This window comes from Panulirus ornatus, chromosome 6 (genome assembly GCF_036320965.1).
Source record: "Panulirus ornatus isolate Po-2019 chromosome 6, ASM3632096v1, whole genome shotgun sequence".
NCBI classification, from domain to species: domain Eukaryota; kingdom Metazoa; phylum Arthropoda; class Malacostraca; order Decapoda; family Palinuridae; genus Panulirus; species Panulirus ornatus.
This window is the reverse complement of record NC_092229.1, coordinates 54,808,822-54,835,141: the sequence shown is the minus strand read 5'-3', so window position 1 is coordinate 54,835,141 and position 26,320 is coordinate 54,808,822. Positions and strand designations below refer to the sequence as shown.

The 26,320-nt window shown below is 40.0% G+C and overlaps 1 protein-coding gene across 1 annotated transcript in view; it reads left to right on the top strand.

Moving 5' to 3' along the window:
* The first annotated feature begins 3,593 nt into the window (after positions 1–3,593).
* The window catches only part of LOC139748929 (uncharacterized), a 61,673-nt gene continuing 38,946 nt past the window's right edge, over positions 3,594–26,320 (top strand). The window contains exons 1-4 of the mRNA XM_071662292.1: positions 3,594–3,784; positions 3,985–4,475; positions 8,613–8,739; positions 15,320–15,455. Of these exons, the coding sequence (XP_071518393.1) occupies positions 3,594–3,784; positions 3,985–4,475; positions 8,613–8,739; positions 15,320–15,455 (945 nt within the window). The remainder of the gene's footprint in view (positions 3,785–3,984; positions 4,476–8,612; positions 8,740–15,319; positions 15,456–26,320) is intronic.

The following is a 26,320-nucleotide window of genomic DNA, read 5'->3' as shown; positions in this document are numbered from 1 at the left end:
GGAACCATGGAAGCAGAAGTGAATCATGGGTGGAGGAGGGGGCGAAAGTTATGGAAGCATTGAAAAATGTGTGGAAGGGTAAGAGAGATGTGTGGTAATAAAAAGTGTGGTTGAGAGAGCAGATGAGGGTGTTTTGAAATGGTTTGGTCACATGGAGAGAATGAGCGAGGAAAGATTGACAAAGAGGATATATGTGTCAGAGGTGGAGGAAATGAGAAGTGGGAGACCAAATTGGAGGTGGAAAGATGGAGTGACAAAGATTTTGAGTGAACATGCAGGAGGGTGAGAGACGTGCAAGAAATAGAGCGAAATGAGACGATGTGGTATACCAGGATAGACGTGCTGTCAATGAATTGTACCAGGGCATATGAAGCGTCTGGGGTAAACCATGAAAAGTTTTGTGGGGCCTAGATGTGGAAAGGGAGCTGTGTTTTCGGTGCATTATACATGACAGCTAAAGACTGAGTGTGAACGAATGTGGCCTTTATTGTCTTTTCCTAGCGCTACCTCGCGCACAGGCGGGGGGAGGGGGTTTTCATTTCATGTGTGGCGGGTGGCGACGAGAATGAATAAGGGCAGACAGTATGAATTATGTACAGGTGTATATATGTATATGTCTGTGTGTTTGTATATATATGCATACGTCGAGATGTATAGGTATGTATATGTGTGTTTGAACGTTTATGTATATACATGTGTATGTGGGTGGGTTGCGACATTCTTTCGTCTGTTTCCTTGCGCTACCTCGCTAACGCGGGAGACAGCGACAAAGTATGATACAAACACACACACACACACACACACACACACATATATATATATATATATATATATATATATATATATATATATATATATATATATATATATATATATTTCTTTTTTGCTTTGTCGCTGTCTCCCGCGTTTGCGAGGTAGCGCAAGGAAACAGACGAAAGAAATGGCCCAACCCACCCCCATACACATGTATATACATACGTCCACACACGCAAATATACATACCTACACAGCTTTCCATGGTTTACCCCAGACGCTTCACATGCCCTGATTCAATCCACTGACAGCACGTCAACCCCGGTATACCACATCGATCCAATTCACTCTATTCCTTGCCCGCCTTTCACCCTCCTGCATGTTCTGGCCCCGACCACACAAAATCTTTTTCACTCCATCTTTCCACCACCAATTTGGTCTCCCACTTCTCGTTCCCTCCACCTCCGACACATATATCCTCTTGGTCAATCTTTCCTCACTCATTCTCTCCATGTGCCCAAACCATTTCAAAACACCCTCTTCTGCTCTCTCAACCACGCTCTTTTTATTTCCACACATCTCTCTTACCCTTACGTTACTTACTCGATCAAACCACCTCACACCACACATTGTCCTCAAACATCTCATTTCCAGCACATCCATCCCCCTGCGCACAACTCTATCCATAGCCCACGCTTCGCAACCATACAACATTGTTGGAACCACTATTCCTTCAAACATACCCATTTTTGCTTTCCGAGATAATGTTCTCGACTTCCACACATTCTTCAAGGCTCCCAGGATTTTCGCCCCCTCCCCCACCCTATGATCCACTTCCGCTTCCATGGTTCCATCCGCTGCCAGATCCACTCTCAGATATCTAAAACACTTTACTTCCTCCAGTTTTTCTCCATGCAAACTTACCTCCTAATTTACTTGATCCTCAACCTTACTGTACCTAATTACCTTGCTCTTATTCACATTTACTCTTAACTTTCTTCTTTCACACACTTTACCAAACTCAGTCACCAGCTTCTGCAGTTTCTCACATGAATCAGCCACCAGCGCTGTATCATCAGCGAACAACAACTGACTCACTTCCCAAGCTCTCTCATCCCCAACAGACTTCATACTTGCCCCTCTTTCCAAAACTCTTGCATTCACCTCCCTAACAACCCCATCCATAAACAAATTAAACAACCATGGAGACATCACACACCCCTGCCGCAAACCTACATTCACTGAGAACCAATCACTTTCCTCTCTTCCTACACGTACACATGCCTTACATCCTCAATAAAAACTTTTCACTGCTTCTAACAACTTGCCTCCCACGCCATATATTCTTAATACCTTCCACAGAGCATCTCTATCAACTCTATCATATGCCTTCTCCAGATCCATAAATGCTACATACAAATCCATTTGTTTTTCTAAGTATTTCTCACATACATTCTTCAAAGCAAACACCTGATCCACACGTCCTCTACCACTTCTGAAACCACACTGCTCTTCCCCAATCTGATGTTCTGTATATATATATATATATATATATATATATATATATATATATATATATATATATATATATATATATATATATATTTCTTTCTTTCTTTCAAACTGTTCGCCATTTCCCGCATTAGCGAGGTAGCGTTAAGAACAGAGGACTGGGCCTTTGAGGGAATACCCTCACCTGGCCCAATTCTCTGTTCCTTCTTTTGGAAAATTAAAAAAAAAAAAACGAGAGGGGAGGATTTCCAGCCCCCCGCTCCCTCCCCTTTTAGTCGCCTTTTACGACACGCAGGGAATACGTGGGAAGTATTCTTTGTCCCCTATCCCCAGGGATAATATATTATATATATATATATATATATATATATATATATATATATATATATATATATATATATATATATACGAACAAAGTGCAAATGAACGCGCACCTTCATAGAACATACAAACCTGTAACAGCCACATCCAGGCCTCACAAATCTTTCCATGGTTTACCCCAGACGCTTCATATGTCCTGGTTCAATCCATTGACATCACGTCGACCCTGGTCCAATTCACTCTATTCAGCAGCAACCTATTCTTTTGATCATCGCCGACAAATTTGCGTTTCAAAATGTCTGCTAAGGTAATTTTCTTTCACCAGTTAGAAACGAAACCGTGTGCTTCGTTTTACAAAATTATTTCAGATACTCTTTTTGCGAACTTCTCTGTACAGCACAGTTGACAATGGTGAACATTTAAAAGTTGGAGTGGGTAATAGTTATCCAAGCCGAGATTTTGAAGTATATACACGAAATTGGTAGTATTTAAACGAAATATTTGTATGTATTCTTTTATATTTAAATGGATATTTGAAAAAGATAATCTTTCTACTGGAAAATGGTAAAAAGATATCCATAAAGTACTGAATTATTTGACTGAAACATTCCTTCAAACTGATGGACTGGCAACAACCTCACAAATTTCCGTTTTTTTTTGTGTGTGTGTGTGTGTGTGTGTAGAAAAACATCGGAATGTGAAAATTAGATTTCGTTTTCCCTTCAAATGCCATTACACCGGATATAAACAAATCATCTAATGACAATTTTGAAAAGGAAATTAGTTCAGTGTAAAACGATGTCTTCTAACATATTGGAAACGTTTGAACGATTTTCAGACAAATTTCGAAGACGTTTAAAAAATTATATCTTTAATGATTCACTTCATCATCTGTTATTAATATAAAATCCTTAAAACCCCTAAAGCAGTTAAAAACCTGATTTAAGTTGTGTTCAATAGAATTACCAAGAAATGCGTCTTCTTGTGCCACTTGTCTATCAGCCAACATGGATGATTGTAACTTTTTAGTGGAGGATGGATACACCATGTCATCTGAAAATTCGGAGCAGTGTTACAGCACTTGTGAGGTTTTGGAATACCGGTACTGCACGTCTTCTGAGGAGTCGGAGGTTTGGTACAGCAAGCCCTCAACGGGTTCAGAGCCTCAGTGTAGCACGTCTTCTAAAGATTTGGAAAGGTATCATATGACTTCTGAGAACTTGGATTGGCACAGAAAGCCCTTTCAGTATTTAGACTGGTGCAGAAAGGCTTCTGCAGACAGGTACAATAAGTCTCCTAAAGAAATCGAGATTCGATACAGTAAATCTCATAACGATGTAGAGGTCCGGTACTGCAAATCCTCTAAGGATTCTAAGGTCCCGCTTATTAATCCTTCAGAGGAGAAGACCAGGAACAGCAGCTCTTCTGGGAATCTGAGGTCCGATATAGCAGGTATGGTGACGATTCACATGTCCAGTCCGGCAAATCTGGTGATTCAGAAGTTGTTTATAACAAGCCCTCTGAGGAGTCTTTTAAGTGGTACAACAAGCCTTCTGATGATGCCGAGGATTGGTACAACTTTTGTTATAATAATCGCTACAACATTTGTTATGATGATTCTGACCGCTGGTACAGAAAGTCTAGTGACGGTTTAGGGGTCAGGCCCAAGTTGGGTTTAAAGATCCAGGGTTCACGTGTCAGTTGCACTTGTTTTGATGATGTGGACTGGTACAAGATATACAAAATGTGCAAAGTGAAAGATCTCAAAATGTGCAAAGTGAAAGATCTCAAAATGTGCAAAGTGAAAGATCTGAAAAAGGAAAAGAAATATCTCGAGTTCATGGTACACATGGGGCCTCATCCTATTTTATATAATTGGATAGAATCAGGTAGGTGTATAAAGAAATTGCACCTCCGCTAATTAGATAACTATGTGAGATTTATTGCTGTAGTTGACCTGATGTTCTAACGTAACCATATGATGAGTGTGTAAGTTTGACTGCTGATTTCAGGTGTAGATATGGTGGCATCAATTAAAGTGTTTACAGATACTTTGGAACTTTTATGCTTTCTTCATTTTGCTTCTTTATTGTTGCTTATATCCACAACTGAATTGTAAACGCATTTATTTTATTACTACAATTTTGGTTCTATTTGGGTAAATTGGTATTCTAAAGGGGGCGGGAGTGCTCCTCCTCCTCGAAGGCTCAGTTTGGGGTGTCTAAATGTGTGTGGATGTAACCAAGATGAGAAAAATGGAGAGATAGGTAGTATGTTTGAGGAAAGGAACCTGGATGTTCTGGCTCTGAGTGAAACGAAGCTCAAGGGTAAGGTGGAAGAGTGATTTGGGAATGTCTTGGGAGTAAAGTCAGGGGTTAGTGAGAGGACAAGATGAGGAAAATAGTAGTACTACTCCTGAAGCAGGAGTTGTGGAAGTATGTGATAAGAGTGTAAGAAAGTAAATTCTAGATTGATGTGGGTAAAACTGATAGTGGATGGAGAGAGATGGGTGATTATTGGTGCCTATATATATGGTCATGAGGCAAGTGATTTGGGAGCAGCCGAGTGAGTGTGTCAGAAGCTTTGATGCACGAGACCAGGTTATAGTGATGGGTGATTTAAATGGAAAGTGAGTAATGTGGCATTGAGGGTACAAATGGTGTACATGGGGTATTCAGTGTTGTGAATGGAAATGGTGAAGCACTTGTGGATTTGTGCTGAAAAAGACTGGTGATTGTGAATACCTGGATTATATATATATATATATATATATTTATATGTAGTGAGTAGGAGAGATGGTCAAAGGGCATTATTGGATTACATGTTAATTGATAGGCTTGTAAAAGAGAGACTTTGGATTTTAATGAGTTGAGACACTATCTCTTGCACACTTTTTACCCTCCTGCATGTTTAGGCCTTGAACATTGAAAATATTTTTCACCACCTGTTCATCTCCAGTTTGGTCTCCCCATTCTCCATGTTCCATCCACTTCTGACACATGTTCTCTTTGTCAACCTTTCCTCACTCAGTATCTCCATATGTCCAAACCATTTCAGTGCACCCCCTTCAGCTTTCTCAACCACTCCCTTTTTTGACTGATCTGCCTTTCCATGCTTTAGCAAGGTAATGATAAGAACAGTTGAAGAAAGGCCACATTTGCTCGCATCCATTTTCTGTCATCTGAAACCACAACCCATTATCCATGACCAGGCCCTATAGACATTTCCATGGTTTCCCCTGGCTGCTTCACATACCCTGGTTCAATCCAGTGACAGCACATTGACCCCTGTATGCAACACCTCAAAGCGGGAAATGGCGAATAGTATGAAAAAAAGAAAGATATATATATTATATATATTCATTATTTATTTTGCTTTGTCGCTGTCTCCCGCATTTGCGAGGTAGCACAAGGAAACAGAAGAAAGAAATGGCCCAACCCACCCCCATACACATGTATATACACACACGTCCACACACGCAAACCTACACATCCATACATCTCAATGTACACATATATGTACACACACAGACACATACATATATACCCAATGCACACAATTCACACTGCCTGCCTTTATTCATTTCCATCGCCACTTCGCCACACATGGAATACCATCCCCCTCCCCCTCATGTGTGCGAGGTAGCGCTAGGAAAAGATAACAAAGGCCCCATTCGTTCACATTCAGTCTCTAGCTGTCATGCAATAATGGCCGAAACCACAGCTCCCTTTCCACATCCAGGCCCCACACAACTTTCCATGGTTTACCCCAGACGCTTCACATGCCCTGATTCAATCCACTGACAGCACGTCAACCCCGGTATACCACATCGATCCATTTCACTCTATTCCTTGCCCGCCTTTCACCCTCCTGCATGTTCAGGCCCCGATCACTCAAAATCTTTTTCATTCCATCTTTCCACCTCCAATTTGGTCTCCCACTTCTCCTCGTTCCCTCCACCTCCGACACATATATCCTCTTGGTCAATCTTTCCTCACTCATTCTCTCCATGTGCCCAAACCATTTCAAAACACCCTCTTCTGCTCTCTCAACCACACTCTTTTTATTTCCACACATCTCTCTTACCCTTACATTACTTACTCGATCAAACCACCTCACACCACACATTGTCCTCAAACATCTCATTTCCAGCACATCCACCCTCCTGCGCACAACTCTATTCATAGCCCACGCCTCGCAACCATACAACATTGTTGGAACCACTATTCCTTCAAACATACCCATTTTTGCTTTCCGAGATAATGTTCTCGACTTCCACACATTCTTTAATGCTCCCAGGATTTTCGCCCCCTCCCCCACCCTGTGATTCACTTCTGCTTCCATGGTTCCATCCGCTGCCAGATCCACTCCCAGATATCTAAAACACTTTACTTCCTCCAGTTTTTCTCCATTCAAACTTACCTCCCAATTGACTTGATCCTCAACCCTACTGTACCTGATAACCTTGCTCTTATTCACATTTACTCTTAACTTTCTTCTTCCACACACTTTACCAAACTCAGTCACCAGCTTCTGCAGTTTCTCACATGAATCCGCCACCAGCGCTGTATCATCAGCGAACAACAACTGACTCACTTCCCAAGCTCTCTCATTCACAACAGACTTCATACTTGCCCCTCTTTCCAAAACTCTTGCATTCACCTCCCTAACAACCCCATCCATAAACAAATTAAACAACCATGGAGACATCACACACCCCTGCCGCAAACCTACATTCACTGAGAACCAATCCATTTCTTCTCTTCCTACACGTACACATGCCTTACATCCTTGATAAAAACTTTTCACCGCTTCTAACAACTTGCCTCCCACACCTTCCACAGAGCATCTCTATCAATTCTATCATATGCCTTCTCCAGATCCATAAATGCCACATACAAATCCATTTGTATTATTTTTATTATTATTAATATTATTATTATTATTATTATTATTATTATTATTATTATTATTATTGTTATGTTCTGCTTTGGAAGATAAATCTTTATTTTTCATATTCAGTGTGATTCATTGATAATTTTTCATTATATAAAAAAGTATAAAAGATTGGTAAATTACTAGCTGCCCAAGACAAATGCAATTTTGTCAAGTTCAGGCAGGCATTGGCAACATTGCCTCCATTTTTCCTTATGTTAGCAGAGACAGGACAGGCAACTGAAGCCGTAATTGAGGGCACCTCACTTACTCTCTCTCTTCTTATTCATACATGCTTGCCATTTCTTTTATGAGCAAGGTAGCGCCAGGAACAGAGGACTGAGCCTCAGGGGGAAAATTCCTCGTATGGCTCCTTGTTCTGTTCCTCATTTAGGAAAGTAAGGCATGATTTAGGAAGGAGTGGATAGATTGTTTGTAGAAGGTACTAAGATAGTCAAATTTTGTCCAAAATTGAATGTATAAATAGTATAGGAATTAGCAATACCAGGGTTTAGTGTTGGGGCATATCATGTGGAGTCATCTTCATTGTCAGTTTCTGGTGCAAGGGAGGAAGGTAGTTGAGGTTGTTAAGTTGCATTCTTTTGACTTAGTTAGCTGCTTTTTCTTTCTGCCTCACCCACACATAGACTACTGGCATTATGTCCACAAACATACAGTCTTTCTTTATCATTCATAACACTTGACTCACATAGCTCATTTTTCATAACTATAGATTTTCCTGCGGTGAACAATATATGCTAGCACTGCCTTTTGGCAAAATGATATAAGAAATGGATTGAAGTAGTAGGCTGGAGCATTAGATAAAAGTAGTAGTTAGGAACATTAGGTAGGAGCATTAAGGTGAGGCACTAAAGGCTTAGAAATGGCATTGGACTTCACTAGTTATGAAAACTCTGTTGCCTTGGCCACCCCTTTGAGGGAGTTTGAGGAGGGAACAGGTGTCACACATATAGGTAGATAGACAGGGAGGTATGTATGGTAACTGCATTCCATTAAGCAGTATTAGTATATTCCAGTCAGAATCATCTGTGTTGTAGTTATGACTTAAGGTTGATTTTTTACACATACAGAAATTGGGAATGTGAGTAGTTTCTTGAACGATTTCAGAAGACTCGGTAGATTGCCATCACCCAGATGTAAGGATGGTCCCAACAGTGAATTAGAAGAATCTCAACAACGCTGCACAGTTCATAGTGGGTGAGTGATATTTCTTACAAAATACATATGATGTCATGAAATTTCTTGTATGTGGCCTATCATGTGTGGAATGTATGATGTAGTCTGACCCTCTCTTTCTCTCTCATGTGATGAGCACTTCGTGTTAGCCCTGCCATTCTGGCAGAATCACGCCATAAGGCAGTTATAGATATTCTCTTTCTGCTGTGGAGGGCAGGCTAGGTAAAATGATGACCTCACAAGCAGGTGTAGCTGAAGATAGAAATGAAAATGAATAGAAATAATGAAAACCTAAAAGTCATGTTTCAAGAATGTAATGGAATAAACAAGAGCTATCACTGAGCACATGAAAGACACTCTGGGAGAGAGTAGCAGAATTTAATGATTTTATTTATAATTATGCCAGGACCATTTTCTGTGAAAGAGTCCTTGTGTTACTCAGGATCTGATGAAAGATTCCTGCAGCCCAAGGCTGCATTGCTTCTCATTGCTGAGATCCATAGATTCCTTTGTAGTGAGAAGTTCTTTGAAGAAACTCTGCTTGCATTGATACAGCCTTGCCAATGGTGACTTCTCACCCGCAACATTACCATGAGCAGATGGAGTCCAGTAACACCAAACTTGTGGAGTAAATAACAGACAACTTTGACAATATTGAACACATCATGGGGGAAGGAAGAGGAATATATAAGAAAGATAACAGGGATGAAAATGATGCAACTGAATTAGGAATAAGAAACATGCACATACCATCTCAGAGGTAAAAGCAGGTTTAAAAGCAAATGTAGGTATGAATACCAACTACAATGCAGTACAATGTTTTATTATGGTTGCCATCACCCAAATGGATGTAAAAGGTAAATTTCGAGTTCAGACACCCAACAGTATGGAGGCTAAGTAACAAATGTGGTAATTGTAGGTGAGATAATTGGTGCAAATCTCTATAGTGCCCTCTACCCAAGAAAAAGAAAATAGGGTTAGATATGGGAATGCCATTTGAGAGATTCACTGGTGACATGGACAGGAATCGATAAAGGAGTGGAACAGTCTAAACCTATACAGATGTTCCTCTCCCATGGTCTGGCATATTTTGAATCTGCCACCAGGGCAGTGCTGTAAGCAGTGCTAAGGCCCCAAAACCTATTTACACTACAGTCAAGCTAATTAACAGTCCTGTAAATTTCTTATATTCAGCTGTATTTTAGCCCTTCAGGAGTCATCCAAGAGACCAAGAGGTGTAGAAGATGGTGCTAGTGCTAATGAGCATAAGCATAAATCATTAGCTATGCTTGAAAAAATTAGATAAGGAACTTCTGTAAAGACTTTGTGTAAGTAGTATGAGATCAGACCTTCACCAATGTATGATTTAGGGATCAGTTTCTGTTTTCCGGCATTTTATGTGGTCTTGCAATGGCCATGGCCCAGTGTTGCCGGTTTAAAGAGGTACAACTAGTATGAGCAAAGAAGGCACATTGAGCAAGAGTGAGCACAGTGAGGAGAATGTAGAAAGCATCATGAGGATGTTGGTAGAACATGGATAATAGGCAAGTACATGAAAAGACAAAATTGGAATCGAGGGAATATGAGAATGATAGGGCCCCATTGCTAAGAAATGCAGAATATTTGACAGTAGAAAGAACAGACCAGGATCCACATGAAAGCAATAATAACATGAAACTGAATTGCTTTTTAGTAGATCTGCTGATGGAAATAGCAAAGAAGCTGACAAAACTTCAGTATGTAAAATGAAACAAGGTTGTAGATGATAAAAGAGCAAAGAGATAGGTATTAGAGAGACAGAAAAAGTAATAGATAAACAGTAAACACCAGCATATATGATTATATCAAGCTAAACCTGAGAATTCCAGAATGATATCCAACTATTTCAGTAAATGTACTATTTGGAATCTAATATCTGTTAGTCAGCCGAGAGTTGGTTGAATGAATGATTAAGAATGAAGCAGACCTGGAATGCTCTGAAACCTTTAGAAGAGGTATAGGAAGGATCAACTTGGATAATTTTGCAGTAAATGTAAACAGCACACCAGAAGCAAATCTTTTGATGAAATGAAGGCTTGGAATATTTGAAGCATTAACATAAATATACCTTCCATAAGAATATATGGTGTGGGAGGCAAGTTGTTAGAAGCAGTGAAAAGTTTTTATCGAGGATGTAAGGCATGTGTACGTGTAGGAAGAGAGGAAAGTGATTGGTTCTCAGTGAATGTAGGTTTGCGGCAGGGGTGTGTGATGTCTCCATGGTTGTTTAATTTGTTTATGGATGGGGTTGTTAGGGAGGTGAATGCAAGAGTTTTGGAAAGAGGGGCAAGTATGAAGTCTGTTGGGGATGAGAGAGCTTGGGAAGTGAGTCAGTTGTTGTTCGCTGATGATACAGCGCTGGTGGCTGATTCATGTGAGAAACTGCAGAAGCTGGTGACTGAGTTTGGTAAAGTGTGTGAAAGAAGAAAGTTAAGAGTAAATGTGAATAAGAGCAAGGTTATTAGGTACAGCAGGGTTGAGGGTCAAGTCAATTGGGAGGTGAGTTTGAATGGAGAAAAACTGGAGGAAGTGAAGTGTTTTAGATATCTGGGAGTGGATCTGGCAGCGGATGGAACCATGGAAGCGGAAGTGGATCATAGGGTGGGGGAGGGGGCGAAAATTCTGGGAGCCTTGAAGAATGTGTGGAAGTCGAGAATATTATCTCGGAAAGCAAAAATGGGTATGTTTGAAGGAATAGTGGTTCCAACAATGTTGTATGGTTGCGAGGCGTGGGCTATGGATAGAGTTGTGTGCAGGAGGATGGATGTGCTGGAAATGAGATGTTTGAGGACAATGTGTGGTGTGAGGTGGTTTGATTGAGTGAGTAACGTAAGGGTAAGAGAGATGTGTGGAAATAAAAAGAGCGTGGTTGAGAGAGCAGAAGAGGGTGTTTTGAAATGGTTTGGGCACATGGAGAGAATGAGTGAGGAAAGATTGACCAAGAGGATATATGTGTCGGAGGTGGAGGGAACGAGGAGAAGAGGGAGACCAAATTGGAGGTGGAAAGATGGAGTGTAAAAGATTTTGTGTGATCGGGGCCTGAACATGCAGGAGGGTGAAAGGAGGGCAAGGAATAGAGTGAATTGGAGCGATGTGGTATACTGGGGTTGACGTGCTGTCAGTGGATTGAATCGGGGCATGTGAAGCGTCTGGGGTAAACCATGGAAAGATGTGTAGGTATGTATATTTGCGTGTGTGGACGTATGTATGTACATGTGTATGGGGGTGGGTTGGGCCATTTCTTTCGTCTGTTTCCTTGCGCTACCTCGCAAACGCGGGAGACCGGCAAAAAAAAAAAAAAAAAAAAAAAACCTTCCATAAACAAAATTAGCATACTGTAGTGAAATGTAGTCCTCCAAATACTAGGATGGAAGAATTTGATGAGACTCTGATGAGAGTGAAAGAACTGCTTAAAGATATAGATAAACCTAAGACAGTAATATTATGGTTGGGAGGCCTCAGTCTTAGATATGTTTAATGGAAAAAAGGGGTTCTGAGTATGGATGTAAAATTAGATCTAAGATAGTGAACAGTGCATCTGCAGATGAAAGGAAGAACCTAAGAAAGTGAATGATTCATGTACTTTAATTCATACACAAACCAAAAAGAAAAAACATTGACTTTTTACAAGGGATGTCACTCTTAAAGCATGCACTATAATTTGAAAACATGGCAAATGTCAACATAATATCATAGAAGTAAAAACAAGTTACAGACTTAGGTTGTAGTTGAGGGTATACAAGCAGACAGTGATAATGAACCAAGGGGACCTTGGGGGCAACATTTAAGGTTAACTCAGCAGACAATGCTGTTGCTTAGTTGCACATAAATGTTTAAAAACTACTGTAATGTTTGATTTTATTTTCACTTGTATGTCTTTTTTTTTTTTCAACATGAACCTCTCTCTCCAAAGGAGTCCACAGTTCCTTGCTGTTGGCAGTAGCACAACCTTAGGCAGTAGGAGCCTTTAGAGAGAGATCCTGGGTAGTACTTTGACTCTTTTTTAGAAATTGGGAGAGAGGATTATAGACAGATGAATATATGTACATATACTGCCTTCCCCAGGAGTCCCTTCTGTCTTTATAAAACTGTACACCTATCCTTTCTGCTCTTCCTTCCCAAGAGTCCCTTCTGTCCTTATGAAACTTATGAAACATCTTTCCTTCCTGTTCAAGGTGTCCTTTCTGTGGGACTCCAGCAATACTCGGGAAGCCGGCCATGTTCGCTGGGTGAGACCACAAATCATGAAGTGTGGTGATGTGTTTATGTCTATGTTGGGGAAAGTGCAGAGCAACTGTGAAGTAGGTTTTTAGTGTTTGTTGTTTTAAGTGTTGGAGTGGTGGGTGATATCCAGAGTGTTGATGGGAAAAGATAACTCATACATATCTGGGTAGTGTAGTTATTCATTGGTGTATGTCTTGCATGGTGGTGTTTAAGATTGGTTTGGGAGAGCTGTTGTTTAATGCGTGTCAGATCATTTCACTGTGTATGCGTTTTACCATTTTTGTGTTTAGAGAGGGAGAGATTTGTGAACATAGGCTTTGTGTGTAAGGCCAGGGTCAGTTTTTTATTTTTACTTGGGGTTTCGTTGTTGATTATGGAGTAGTTTGGATAAGAAGGGTCAAGTGCTGTTGTAAAAAATTTAGCGCTGAGCCTGTTGAGGTGGGATTGTATTGGGATAATCTTTGTTTCATTATGTAGGTTTTGAATATTTATTACTTGCTAGGCAGCCAGGATTTTTATGAATGCATAGTGTGTAGTTTGCAGCTTTGTGATAAAGCTTTTCCTTACTTTTTGTTGCCCCTTTTTATGTTGTTTCACTTTTTCATTGTTGACAGATACAGAATTAATCATCAGTAAAAGCATGTAAAAATGCCCTTCTTTTAAAGAACTTGCACAAATGCTGTCAAACAAATTTATGAATGGTAAATACAATACCAGGCAGGTATATCACTAGTACTAACCACTTGGGTATCAGGAGGGTTAATGGCAGCTGCGTAGTGAGCCAGCACTTCAGTGGTTGTCAAGTTGCTCTCCTGTGACCCAGATAACTTTTTTTTTCCACATGTGGACTACTTGCATTCTGTCCAGAAACATACACTCTCTCCATGTCACATATAACACTTAACAGCACTTGACTCATACAGCTCATTCTTTATAACTAGATTTTCATGTGGTGAGCTCTGTGTGCGAGCCCTGCCTTTTGGCGAAATGGTTGGAGCAATGGATAGAAGTAATAGGTAGGAACATTTAGGTAGGTGCATTAGGTAGAAACATGAGGTAAAAGTGATAGGGACGAACGTTAGATAGGATCACTAGGTAGAAGTTATTTTTTTTTTTTTTTTTTTTTTTTTTTTTTTTGCTTTGTCGCTGTCTCCCGCGTTTGCGAGGTAGCGCAAGGAAACAGACGAAAGAAATGGCCCAACCCACCCCCATACACATGTATATACATACGTCCACACACGCAAATATACATACCTACACAGCTTTCCATGGTTTACCCCAGACGCTTCACATGCCCTGATTCAATCCACTGACTGCACGTCAACCCTGGTATACCACATCGATCCAATTCACTCTATTCCTTGCCCTCCTTTCACCCTCCTGCATGTTCAGGCCCCGATCACACAAAATCTTTTTCACTCCATCTTTCCACCTCCAATTTGGTCTCCCACTTCTCCTCGTTCCCTCCACCTCCGACACATATATCCTCTTGGTCAATCTTTCCTCACTCATTCTCTCCATGTGCCCAAACCATTTCAAAACACCCTCTTCTGCTCTCTCAACCACGCTCTTTTTATTTCCACACATCTCTCTTACCCTTACGTTACTTACTCGATCAAACCACCTCACACCACACATTGTCCTCATACATCTCATTTCCAGCACATCCATCCTCCTGCGCACAACTCTATCCATAGCCCACGCCTCGCAACCATACAACATTGTTGGAACCACTATTCCTTCAAACATACCCATTTTTGCTTTCCGAGATAATGTTCTCGACTTCCACACATTCTTCAAGGCTCCCAGAATTTTCGCCCCCTCTCCCACCCTATGATCCACTTCCGCTTCCATGGTTCCATCCGCTGCCAGATCCACTCCCAGATATCTAAAACACTTTACTTCCTCCAGTTTTTCTCCATTCAAACTTACCTCCCAGTTGACTTGACCCTCAACCCTACTGTACCTAATAACCTTGCTCTTATTCACATTTACTCTTAGCTTTCTTCTTTCACACACTTTACCAAACTCAGTCACCAGCTTCTGCAGTTTCTCACATGAATCAGCCACCAGTGCTGTATGAGTAGAAGTAGTTAGTAGAAACATTAGGTAGGAGCCTTTGCAAACACTGTGCTAGAATTGCCCTTTGCCAGTATACTGTTAAAAGTGAGGCACTAAAGGCTAAGTTGGAAACTCTACTGCTGCAGTCACTCCCCTTAAGGGAGTTCCAGAAGGAAACAGGTGTCAGAGAAATAGATAGAACAAGTTCCAGATTAAAAGAATATGTAAAATACTTAGTTGCGTTAATCCATCTTTCCCATATTTACAACAATTCTAGGAATGTACCTCAGTCACCTAAGGATTATGTGATAGTAAAACTGAATGAAGTGCTGGGAAAGGAGGCTACAGTGCTCACCCTGAATGCTGTGGCTTTTACTCCGCCTGTTACCGTCTTGAGAACAAACACCATAAAGGTACTACCTTTTACTCTAGTTTGCCAATCATCTTACTGTTATTCTTAAGTGACAAACCAGATAAAGTATTTTCTAATGTACTGTGTGTATGTATCTCCCTTCTCATGCATTACTGTGATGTGTCCTATTTACCATCTCTTTTCACCATCTTTGTTTATCAAAATGTTTTTTCTCTCTTAATATTCAGCTGACATTTTATTATTTATAGAAACCAAACCTTTCCTCCCACATATTTGCTTTTCATATTTTCTCTTCAGTCTCCTGCAGCTAACAAGCCCGATGTGCTACTAAATTTTAGTGTCTGTATTTTCTTCTTTTAACCTGCCTGTGGATGACATCAAAGATTTACTGCTTATGATTTTAAAATTTTGTTGTAGGAAGAGTGTGCTAATTCTTCTTGTGGGCTGCAGTGGTAATACAAGAACTGAATGCTTATTTTGTAACTAGAGAAAGGAAGTTGACCCACATACAGATGGAAAAGCTAAATAGTTATATTTTGGTGGAAGGGGATGAATTTATAATGTGGTATGTATATTTAAATTCCTCAAAAGAAGTTCTACTTAAACCAGATTTTTATAAGTGTTTTCCTACTGGTAAATTTTCATTTCTATGAAAATGAAATGCTGTGAAGAATAGAAAGAAATAGGTCACTTGTTGAGAGGCTTTAGAAAGTTCTCTATGAAGTGTGTGCTTGTATACTATATATCGATATCACATCTGGAAAAAAACATAATTATTGTTTACTTACATAAGTAAGGAGTGTCCATGCAACCAACTAGTTACTGCTCATTCATGCACCCTTCCACACTGATAAAGAGGAAAATGCAGTACTTTTTTGGCATTTTCTTCAGTAACATATCCTATAAAGGATTTCTGTAGAGGAAAGAATTGATTTTTTTTTACCACTGAAGGAGCAGCATTGAAAGATGAATTCTGGCTGGGTTTAGACTGATATGGCTGAGAATGAAAGTAGACTAATTGAAGTGAGTGATTGTCAATGCATATGCATCTGGAAGCCTCTGGAGTGAGAGGGGTAGTTTTCTGGGAGCAGCTGAGTAATGAATTCTGTGATTTTAATGTAAGGGATGTAGTCCTTGGGTGAGGTATTTGAATGCAAGAGTGGATGATGGGGTAGTTGAGGGTATGACTGGGGGCTTAGGGTACCCATTGTAATTGAAAATATGGTACAGCTTGTCAAGTTGTTCCGAAAGAGATTTGGTGGTTTGGAATATTTGGTTTAAAAATAGTGAAAATAAGTGAGCTTGGAAAAGAGGCCTGTGTGCAGATACTAAGAGAGATTGAGTGATGAGTGGTATTAAGTGAGGGTGAATGAAACAAAGGAAGTGGACAAGGAGTGGAAGATATTCAGGGAAGAACTTACATATGTATGTGAAGTGTGTAATATGTGGAAGGTGGGATGGAGGCTTATGAGAAAGGATAGTGAGTGGTAGGATGAGGAGGTTAGATTACTTCTGAAAGAGAAAAGAGAGGTGTATGGACAAATCCTGCTGGGAAGAAGTACCTGTCATTTTAAGATGAAATTTTGCTCGCAAGCACTTGGTGCTAACTACATGTCTTGTTGAACCATACTGGTTCTGTCCACTGCTACTTGTCTTGAATGATTATATGTCTGAGGTTCATCAGAGATTGATTTCATCCATGGACATAGTTTTCTTGTAAATATTTCTTTACTGACTCCTTGCATGTGTCATATTTCTCCCATTTCTGTGATCATGTTTCTTATTTCCCATACTCTTGCAGTAAATAGTTTTTCAAGATTTTTGCTTGAAACTTGAATGTTGTCTTTGATATTTTTTATGTATTCCTGAGTTATTCTCAGCTTGATAATTATGAATCTTTCTTACTAAGATGCACTCATTTAAAACATTTATGCCTTCAGGTTGATGCCATACATGTATTATTGTGTATCTCTTCCTTCTTTTGTAGAGTGTAGAGTTTTTCATTTAGTTTCTCTTGGTAGTTGATATGCTCTAGAGTATCAGTTTTGCTCATGAAATGTTGCAGTGTTCTTCCAACCTTGTTTATTTCCATCAGTTCAACTGGTGATGATACATCTCAGCAGTATCCTATTTTGCTTCATATGTTAAACATGTAAGTTATTGGGAGGTTTACAAGAGAAATCGAACAGAAGTCAGGATGTTGTTATTTGAGATTAAACCTTCCTTCAGCTCAGGAAGTGTGAGCCTTATGCTCTAAGGCAGCCCATCAATGGTGAGGGACTTAAGCACTGGGCCTAGGGGGTTGGGTTTGTTATCTCACCTGGCCCCCACGAGAGCCAGGCTCCCTCAGAGAAGTTGTGAGGAAGATACAAGAAATGAAAAATGATATGAGAGATGGAATTGAGAGAATGTTGGTAAATTTCAGGGAGAATAAGAAAATATTTTGGAACGAGGTAAATAGTATAAAGAGCACAAGCACAAATGGGTGCAGCAGTGAGGTGTGTGGGTTGGGAAGTGTCAACAAGCAAAGAAGAGGTGAAAAAGAGATGGAGAGATTAATTGAAGGACTGCTCCTTGTGTCAGATGAAAGAATGGTGGATGTGTTGTATTTCAGATGAGATGGTATGAGGAGCAAGAGGGTCATGGCAACTGGTTTGGAGAAAGAGAGGTGGTGGTGAAAGCCTTAAGATGAAGTGTCAGTAGTGGATGGGATAACAGCTGTTCTAAAGAAAGGGACAATAGTGTTGTCAGTTGCTTAATCAAGATTTTCATTGCATGTATTGCCCAAAGTGAGGTACCTGAGAATTTTTATTTTTTTCTTAATTGTATTTTTTTAAAGGCTCCAATCACAAACTTGAATTCACTTCAGTGTTGGGCATTAATTGAATATAGAGAGGTTAATGAAAGGGGAAGAGAAGAGACAAGAGAAATTATTTATGAAATTTGGAGGAAGTGAAAGACCTGACTTAAAATCTGCTTGGTAATATTTATTGGGAAAGACATGAAAGAGTAGAGATTACCAGAGGTCTGAGGTGTAAGGAAAGAGACAGTTAACAAGATGACCCACCCTTGAGTTACCAACGCCACATTGTGATCATGTGATGCAGCAGCGTCCTGAGTATTGTGTGGTCTAGCTAGTGGTGGGACATACAAGTGGCCAGCTCTCGGGAGCAGAATAGGGAGAGTGAATCAACACTGCTGTATAGGGCAAGTTGGTTAAGTTTTAAGATTAACGTAGGAGAGCTTATGAGGCAGACCATGTCAAGTAAGGATCGAGGGCAGAGCCAACCCAGATGCGAGAGTGGTAGTGCATATGAGGATGGTCAATCCTTTGTGTGAACAGAGCAACTTTTTGAAATAAAAGACATTTTGATATCTAAACAGGACTCCCAGTCTCTTAGAGGCAGACTTAGCTATTTCCATAATGTAGGGTTTCCAAGATAGAGTAGATGTTACAATGATACTAAATATTTTCATTGAGTCAAGAGAGGGAATTACAGAACTGTTGAAAGAGAAACAAAGGTTGTGCAAAATTTTTGATAGAGAGATGGGCAGAAGCTGGTTGGGGGCATTAAACTTAACCAGATTTTGTCATCCCCACTGAGATATTTCCAAGTTTATTGAGAAAGTTGGAGTCGAAAGTAGATGCAGATTGAGTAAGAGAAGGAGCAGAATTGAAGGATGTGCAGAAATGCAGTGTTCAGTCCCCAGAATATGAGTGTTTTTGGACATTTGTGAAAGGAAGGAAATTGTCTATAAAAAGGAAAAATGTGTACAAGGCAGGACAAAACCATGAAGGGGAAATGTGTGCAAGGCAGGACAGAACCTTGGAGAAATGTGTACAAGGCAGGACAGAACCTTGAAGGAGAAATGTGTACAAGGCAGGACAGAACCTTGAGGGACACTGCTGTTGATGGAGAAAGGGGAAGAGGCCAATCCAAGAACAGCCATGGAGATTGATTGGCCAAAGAGGAAGCTAGATATGAGGGAACAAAGTGGGGGAGGGAAGCCATAAAAGGGGAGCTTAGAGATGAGACCCCGATGCCACACCATTAAAATGCTTTAGATATATCAAGGACAACTACATAGGATTCCCCAAAATCTTTCAGGGATGATGACCAAACATTAGGTAGGAAAGAATATTATTGGTGGAGCTTACCTTATGGAAACCATACCGGTGATCACAGAGAAAACTGTTAGATTCAAGATGTCTAAGGATAAGGGAGTTGAGGAATGTTTCATAGACTTTGGAAATGGTATATGTCTTAGCAACAGGATAGTAAGAGGAGACAGAATGGTCATCCCTCTTAGGTATGGGATGCACTAATGTCTGCTTCCAAGAAGAAGGGAATGTCTTGGATTTTAATCAGAAATGGAACAGATGAGCAGGTGCAGGTATAGGTTTAGAGGCACACTCTTTCAGTACATGGTGATGGGTGCTGTCAGGACCATAAGACTTGCTTGTGTCCAGAGAGACAGGCACTTTTCAGACTGTTCAAAAAGAGATTCCAGGAAGGGGCATAGGATTTGTAAACAGAGCATCAGGCTGTGAAGTAATGTTAAGTCATCCAAGGTAGGCATGTAGTGCCTTTATATAAAGGCAAGAGGGATACAAGTGAATGCTCAAATTATAGAGATATGTCTATAGAGTGTACCTGGTAAGGAAGCTGTGTGGGAGAATATTGATTAATAGGATAATGGCATATTCAGGGCATTATATAAAGATGGAGCAATGTTGCTTCAGAGTGGTAGAAGATGTAGAAACTGGGTGTTTGCTTTGAACATTTTTTTCAGGAATAATCAGAGAAAGATAGGGATTTTGTGTCTTTTATAATCTTAAAAAAAAGGCAGACAGAGATGACTTTTTATGAATATTTGGTGAGGATGGAAAGCTATGAAATGCAATGAGGATTTTTATTAGGAAAGTAAGGTGGATGGGTGAGTAGAAACCGAGAAGGGTGAGTGGTTCCAAGTGAAGATGGTCGCTGTCAAAGGTGTGAGATGTCACCATGCTTATGTTAATCTGTTCATAGAGAGGGGGAAGAGGGAGGCTAATGTGAACAAGGGGCTAATCTACCGTTTGCTTGGATGGGAGGGTGCCTAGGAGGTGAATTAGTTGCTGTTTGAAGATGATACCGCAATGTCGACAAACTTGAGGGAGAAATTTCAGAAGCTGGTGTCTGAATGTGGGATAGTGTGTGAAAGGAGGAAGTTGAGACTTTTTAAGGTAATGAGGGCAGCAAGGGGAAGAGAGAGGATATTTTTAATGTGAGAATGAATGGGAAGAAGCTCGAGATGTGGAGTAGGTACCTGGAGGTGGGCATGGCAATGGATGGAACCATGTGGGGTGAACTGAGTATTTGATACAGTAAGGAGTGTGTGAAGAAAGAGGTCATTGTATGTTAGGGTAAAGATGAGTATGCTTGAAGGTATAGTAGTCCTGACAGTGTTGTATGGTTGTGAGCTTAAGGCCCAGAATGCAAAATAACAGAAGAGAGTGGACGTACATGCCTTAGGACAGTATATAGCGAAGCAAGTTCATCATGCAAATGTTTGATACTAAAAGAGTGAGGTGTGCTTGTAACCTCAGCCCAATTGAGATAGTTAAGGAGGGTATGCTAATATTATTTGGACAAATGTTTAGTGTAGAATGACAAACTAAAAAGATCTGTGCGTCAGAAGTCCAGGGAGCAAGGGAGAGTAACTGCCTATGAGGATTTACGCAAAGATACTTCTAGTGAAGGGTGCAAATGGGGAGGTGATAACAAGTAGTGGTGATGTGAGAAGGAGATGGAGTGAGTATTTTGAAGGTTTGTTGAATGTGTTTGATGATAGAGTGGCAGATATAGGGTGTTTTGGTCGAGGTGGTGTGCAAAGTGAGAGGGTTAGGGAAAATGATTTGGTAAACAGAGAAGAGGTAGTGAAAGCTTTGCGGAAGATGAAAGCCGGCAAGGCAGCAGGTTTGGATGGTATTGCAGTGGAATTTATTAAAAAAGGGGGTGACTGTATTATTGACTGGTTGGTAAGGTTATTTAATGTATGTATGACTCATGGTGAGGTGCCTGAGGATTGGCGGAATGTGTGCATAGTGCCATTGTACAAAGGCAAAGGGGATAAGAGTGAGTGCTCAAATTACAGAGGTATAAGTTTGTTGAGTATTCCTGGTAAATTATATGGGAGGGTATTGATTAAGAGGGTGAAGGCATGTACAGAGCATCAGATTGGGGAAGAGCAGTGTGGTTTCAGAAGTGGTAGAGGATGTGTGGATCAGGTGTTTGCTTTGAAGAATGTATGTGAGAAATACTTAGAAAAGCAAATGGATTTGTATGTAGCATTTATGGATCTGGAGAAGGCATATGATAGAGTTGATAGAGATGCTCTGTGGAAGGTATTAAGAATATATGGTGTGGGAGGCAAGTTGTTAGAAGCAGTGAAAAGTTTTTATCGAGGATGTAAGGCATGTGTACGTGTAGGAAGAGAGGAAAGTGATTGGTTCTCAGTGAATGTAGGTTTGCGACAGGGGTGTGTGATGTCTCCATGGTTGTTTAATTTGTTTATGGATGGGGTTGTTAGGGAGGTAAATGCAAGAGTTTTGGAAAAAGGGGCAAGTATGAAGTCTGTTGGGGATGAGAGAGCTTGGGAAGTGAGTCAGTTGTTGTTCGCTGATGATACAGCGCTGGTGGCTGATTCATGTGAGAAACTGCAGAAGCTGGTGACTGAGTTTGGAAAAGTGTGTGGAAGAAGAAAGTTAAGAGTAAATGTGAATAAGAGCAAGGTTATTAGGTACAGTAGGGTTGAGGGTCAAGTCAATTGGGAGGTGAGTTTGAATGGAGAAAAACTGGAGGAAGTGAAGTGTTTTAGATATCTGGGAGTGGATCTGGCAGCGGATGGAACCATGGAAGCGGAAGTGGATCATAGGGTGGGGGAGGGGGCGAAAATCCTGGGGGCCTTGAAGAATGTGTGGAAGTCGAGAACATTATCTCGGAAAGCAAAAATGGGTATGTTTGAAGGAATAGTGGTTCCAAGAATGTTGTATGGTTGCGAGGCGTGGGCTATGGATAGAGTTGTGCGCAGGAGGATGGATGTGCTGGAAATGAGATGTTTGAGGACAATGTGTGGTGTGAGGTGGTTTGATCGAGTGAGTAACGTAAGGGTAAGAGAGATGTGTGGAAATAAAAAGAGCGTGGTTGAGAGAGCAGAAGAGGGTGTTTTGAAGTGGTTTGGGCACATGGAGAGGATGAGTGAGGAAAGATTGACCAAGAGGATATATGTGTCGGAGGTGGAGGGAACAAGGAGAAGAGGGAGACCAAATTGGAGGTGGAAAGATGGAGTGAAAAAGATTTTGTGTGATCGGGGCCTGAACATGCAGGAGGGTGAAAGGAGGGCAAGGAATAGAGTGAATTGGAGCGATGTGGTATACCGGGGTTGACGTGCTGTCAGTGGATTGAATCAAGGCATGTGAAGCGTCTGGGGTAAACCATGGAAAGCTGTGTAGGTATGTATATTTGCGTGTGTGGACGTATGTATATACATGTGTATGGGGTGGGGGTTGGGCCATTTCTTTCGTCTGTTTCCTTGCGCTACCTCGCAAACGCGGGAGACAGCGACAAAGTATAATAAAAAATAAATAAAATAACTTCTAGAATGAAGACTAGTGTACAGTGCTCACTGCATATCCTGTTTGTTGAATAATACTGTTAACCTCTATATGTATTTAATTTTCTTTTAAATTTTTTAGTTGCCTCATGTATGTAATTTTTTTTGTGGTTTTACATTGAATTATCTCTACTATTTTGACTCGTGCACATTTAAACTTGATAGCTTTTTTGAAGTCTGGTAGCTTTTTTGTATCTCTCCAGGTATTGTTCATTGCTTTTTGAAGTCTGATAGTTTTTTGTATCTTTCCAGGTATTGTTTGTAGCTTTTTGAAGTCTGATAGCTTTTATGTATCTTTCAAGGTATTATTCCAGACATGATAATTCTTTATTTCTCCTGCTGAGATGTTTTCAAGTGTAAAAGACTTATTTGATGTTATCTGTTTTTGCCCTCATATGTTATCATGTATCTTTTCATTCTTCATTGTAGGCTTTTTAGAGTTCAAATACCATCAACCTTGTAAGATAGTTCCTGAGCTCTAGTCCATCAGTTTTGCTGGTGAAGAGTTTTTAATTCTCTCCAACTTTTTTATTTCCGTTTGTTTGATTGACAACCATATGTTGGAGTAGTATATTATTCAGTTTTACTTCTAACACATACATTAAACATAGTTATCATTAGCACTCCGTCTCTCATTTTGGAAGTTTGCATTATCAGACTGCTCATTATTTGGCTTGATATTACTATGTTATCCATGGACTTCATGAATACAGGTTTCTCATATGTGATAACTCCTAGATCTTTGCTTTGCTCCATAAGGCTCTCCCTGTTAGGCATTAGTAGGGAGATACTGATGTATTGTGAATAGTTCCCTGATTTATTTCCTCTTAATTTTCAAAAAGTAAATTTTTTTTTAATTTTCCAAAAGAAGGAACAGAGAAGAGGTCCAGGTGAGGATATGCCCTCAAAGGCCCAGTCCTCTGTTCTTAACGCTACCTCGCTATCGCGGGAAATAGCGAATAGTATGAAAAAAAAAAAAAAAAAAATTCCATAAGATTTTCTTTTGCCCTTTAGTAGATTACAGTTTTTCTTCTGATCCTGTTGTCTTATTCCCATTTCACATTCAAAACACCTGATGATACTTTCCTTCATCTCTCTGTGTGAGATCATTATTACAAATGGTAGTGAAGTTAATACTATTGCCTGTGGTTCTCCAGGAAGAACATCCTTTTGCTTCAAATGTGGATCGATTTCCTCCCACTTTGCATTTTCTGTTGGTTGAAATCTTTCAGATTCATTTTCCCTATTTACTTTTGACATTTTCCAACCACTTTCTCCATTTAATGTGTATGATAATCAGCTTTGTCAGATACTTTGGCAAAATCTAATGAAAACTGTCCATTCTTCTTCCATGTAATATTGTTTATATATATCATTGTAGTGAACTAATATTATGTGCTTTTACCTGATATGCAAATCCATGCTGGCCTACAGCTTGTCTCTCATCACTGTTACATTTATTTATCTATTTATATCTCTAACATGTATTCTTGGGGAATTGCATCAAGGTGGTAGTGATAGGAAAAGAATCTCCAGTTATCTCTTGTCTTTTCAAGCCTCCTCGCATATGCCATTTCATGCATTCTTCCCCATTTCTCTCCCTCCAAAACTCCCTGTCTTGCATCCTTTCTACATTCCCAAACCATCTTAAAGTATTACGTTTCATCCACTTTATCACTTCACAATTCATTCCCTTTGCATTCCATGCCATACCAAATCTCTCAAACACATCCTCATGACTTTCTTCATTCTATCTAGTCATGCCATGGCTTCTCTCAAACAACTAATTTCCAGAGCATGGATTCTTGATCTTTGTCACTCATCCCATTTCCATGTTGTAGTTATGTAGGTCTGGGTTGGAGGACTATGCTGTCCCCTAATATTTTATCTACCTCCATAAGCACACTTCTATTCATCATTATTAAGTGACCCAGTGACTCTCATACTCTGAATTGCTCTCTTCCTTTTCTTTCCATCCATATAACTGAGCTTACCCAAGATGACTTCCAAATCTTTAAATTGTGTCACCTCTTACAAGTCTTTCTACCCTCATTTATATGATACTGTTTATTGCACTTTCATCTCTCACTCTGTTGGGGTTTGCAAAATCTGTACTTTCACTATATTTCTTTTTGAACACTATTTCTTTACTTTTACTTGCATTTACCTTCAAATTGCTTGTTTTTACATACATTATAAAACAAACCTTCATCTCTTCATTCACAGCAGACAACATAGTATCATCCATGAACAGACTTATCACTAGCCAGCATACCTCATCTCCAAATTTCATCTCTACACACCTTTTCCCAAGTTTTGCTTTTACCTCTCTTATCACTCCATCTATATATATATGTTCAAAAGCCACAGTGACATCTTACAGCCATACCTCTTACCCATAAGTTTACCAGAATTTTCTCTCAGCACTCCATCCACTCTTACATATGTATTTGCTAATCTACAGAAGGCTTTCAGTCATCTAGCAGTTGTACCCCTACCCCATACATCTTTAGCACATCCTGTAAAGCATCCTACTCAACTCCATCATGCTTTCTCCAGACTCGTAAAAGCTACATACAACCACTTATCTTTCACTAGATACTTTTCCATAGTGATTGCCATTGCAAAAATCTGATCCACTTATATCCTGCCTTTCGTAAACCCCCTTGCGCTACAATTATTCTGCATTCAGTCACTTCCGTCATTGTAAAACAACACTCTTGTATACAATTTTCCAGGTATACTTGTCTTATTCCCCTTAGTCCTTTGAATAAAGGAACAATAATAGCCTTTACCCACTGCTCAGGCACAACTTGCTGCGCTTCCATGCTAAATTAATCAGTTGCATACACTCTTATACTTTCTCCTCCACACTTCAACATTTCAGTTGTAATCTCATCCACTTCAGGTTTATACTTTCTCCATATTTCAACATTTCAGAAGTAATCTCATCCACTTCAGGCTCCTTTCCTACCTTCAGCCTCATTATCATCCATTTTACCTCCTTCCTTGCTATAGGGCCCTACATTTGTATCCTTAACCTTCCATTCTCCATACCCATACATATAACAACTGCTGCTTCACCTTTTACTTTCATCACTTCTTCAGAATGCTCTTTCCATCTTCATTTCTTCCTTTTGATTCAGCTACTCTCTGTCACTACTTCATACATTTACATTCCTACATCCACCTCTCATTTTTCACCTCCTTGCAGTACAATTTCTTGTTTTAAACTCCACTTTTTTCAAA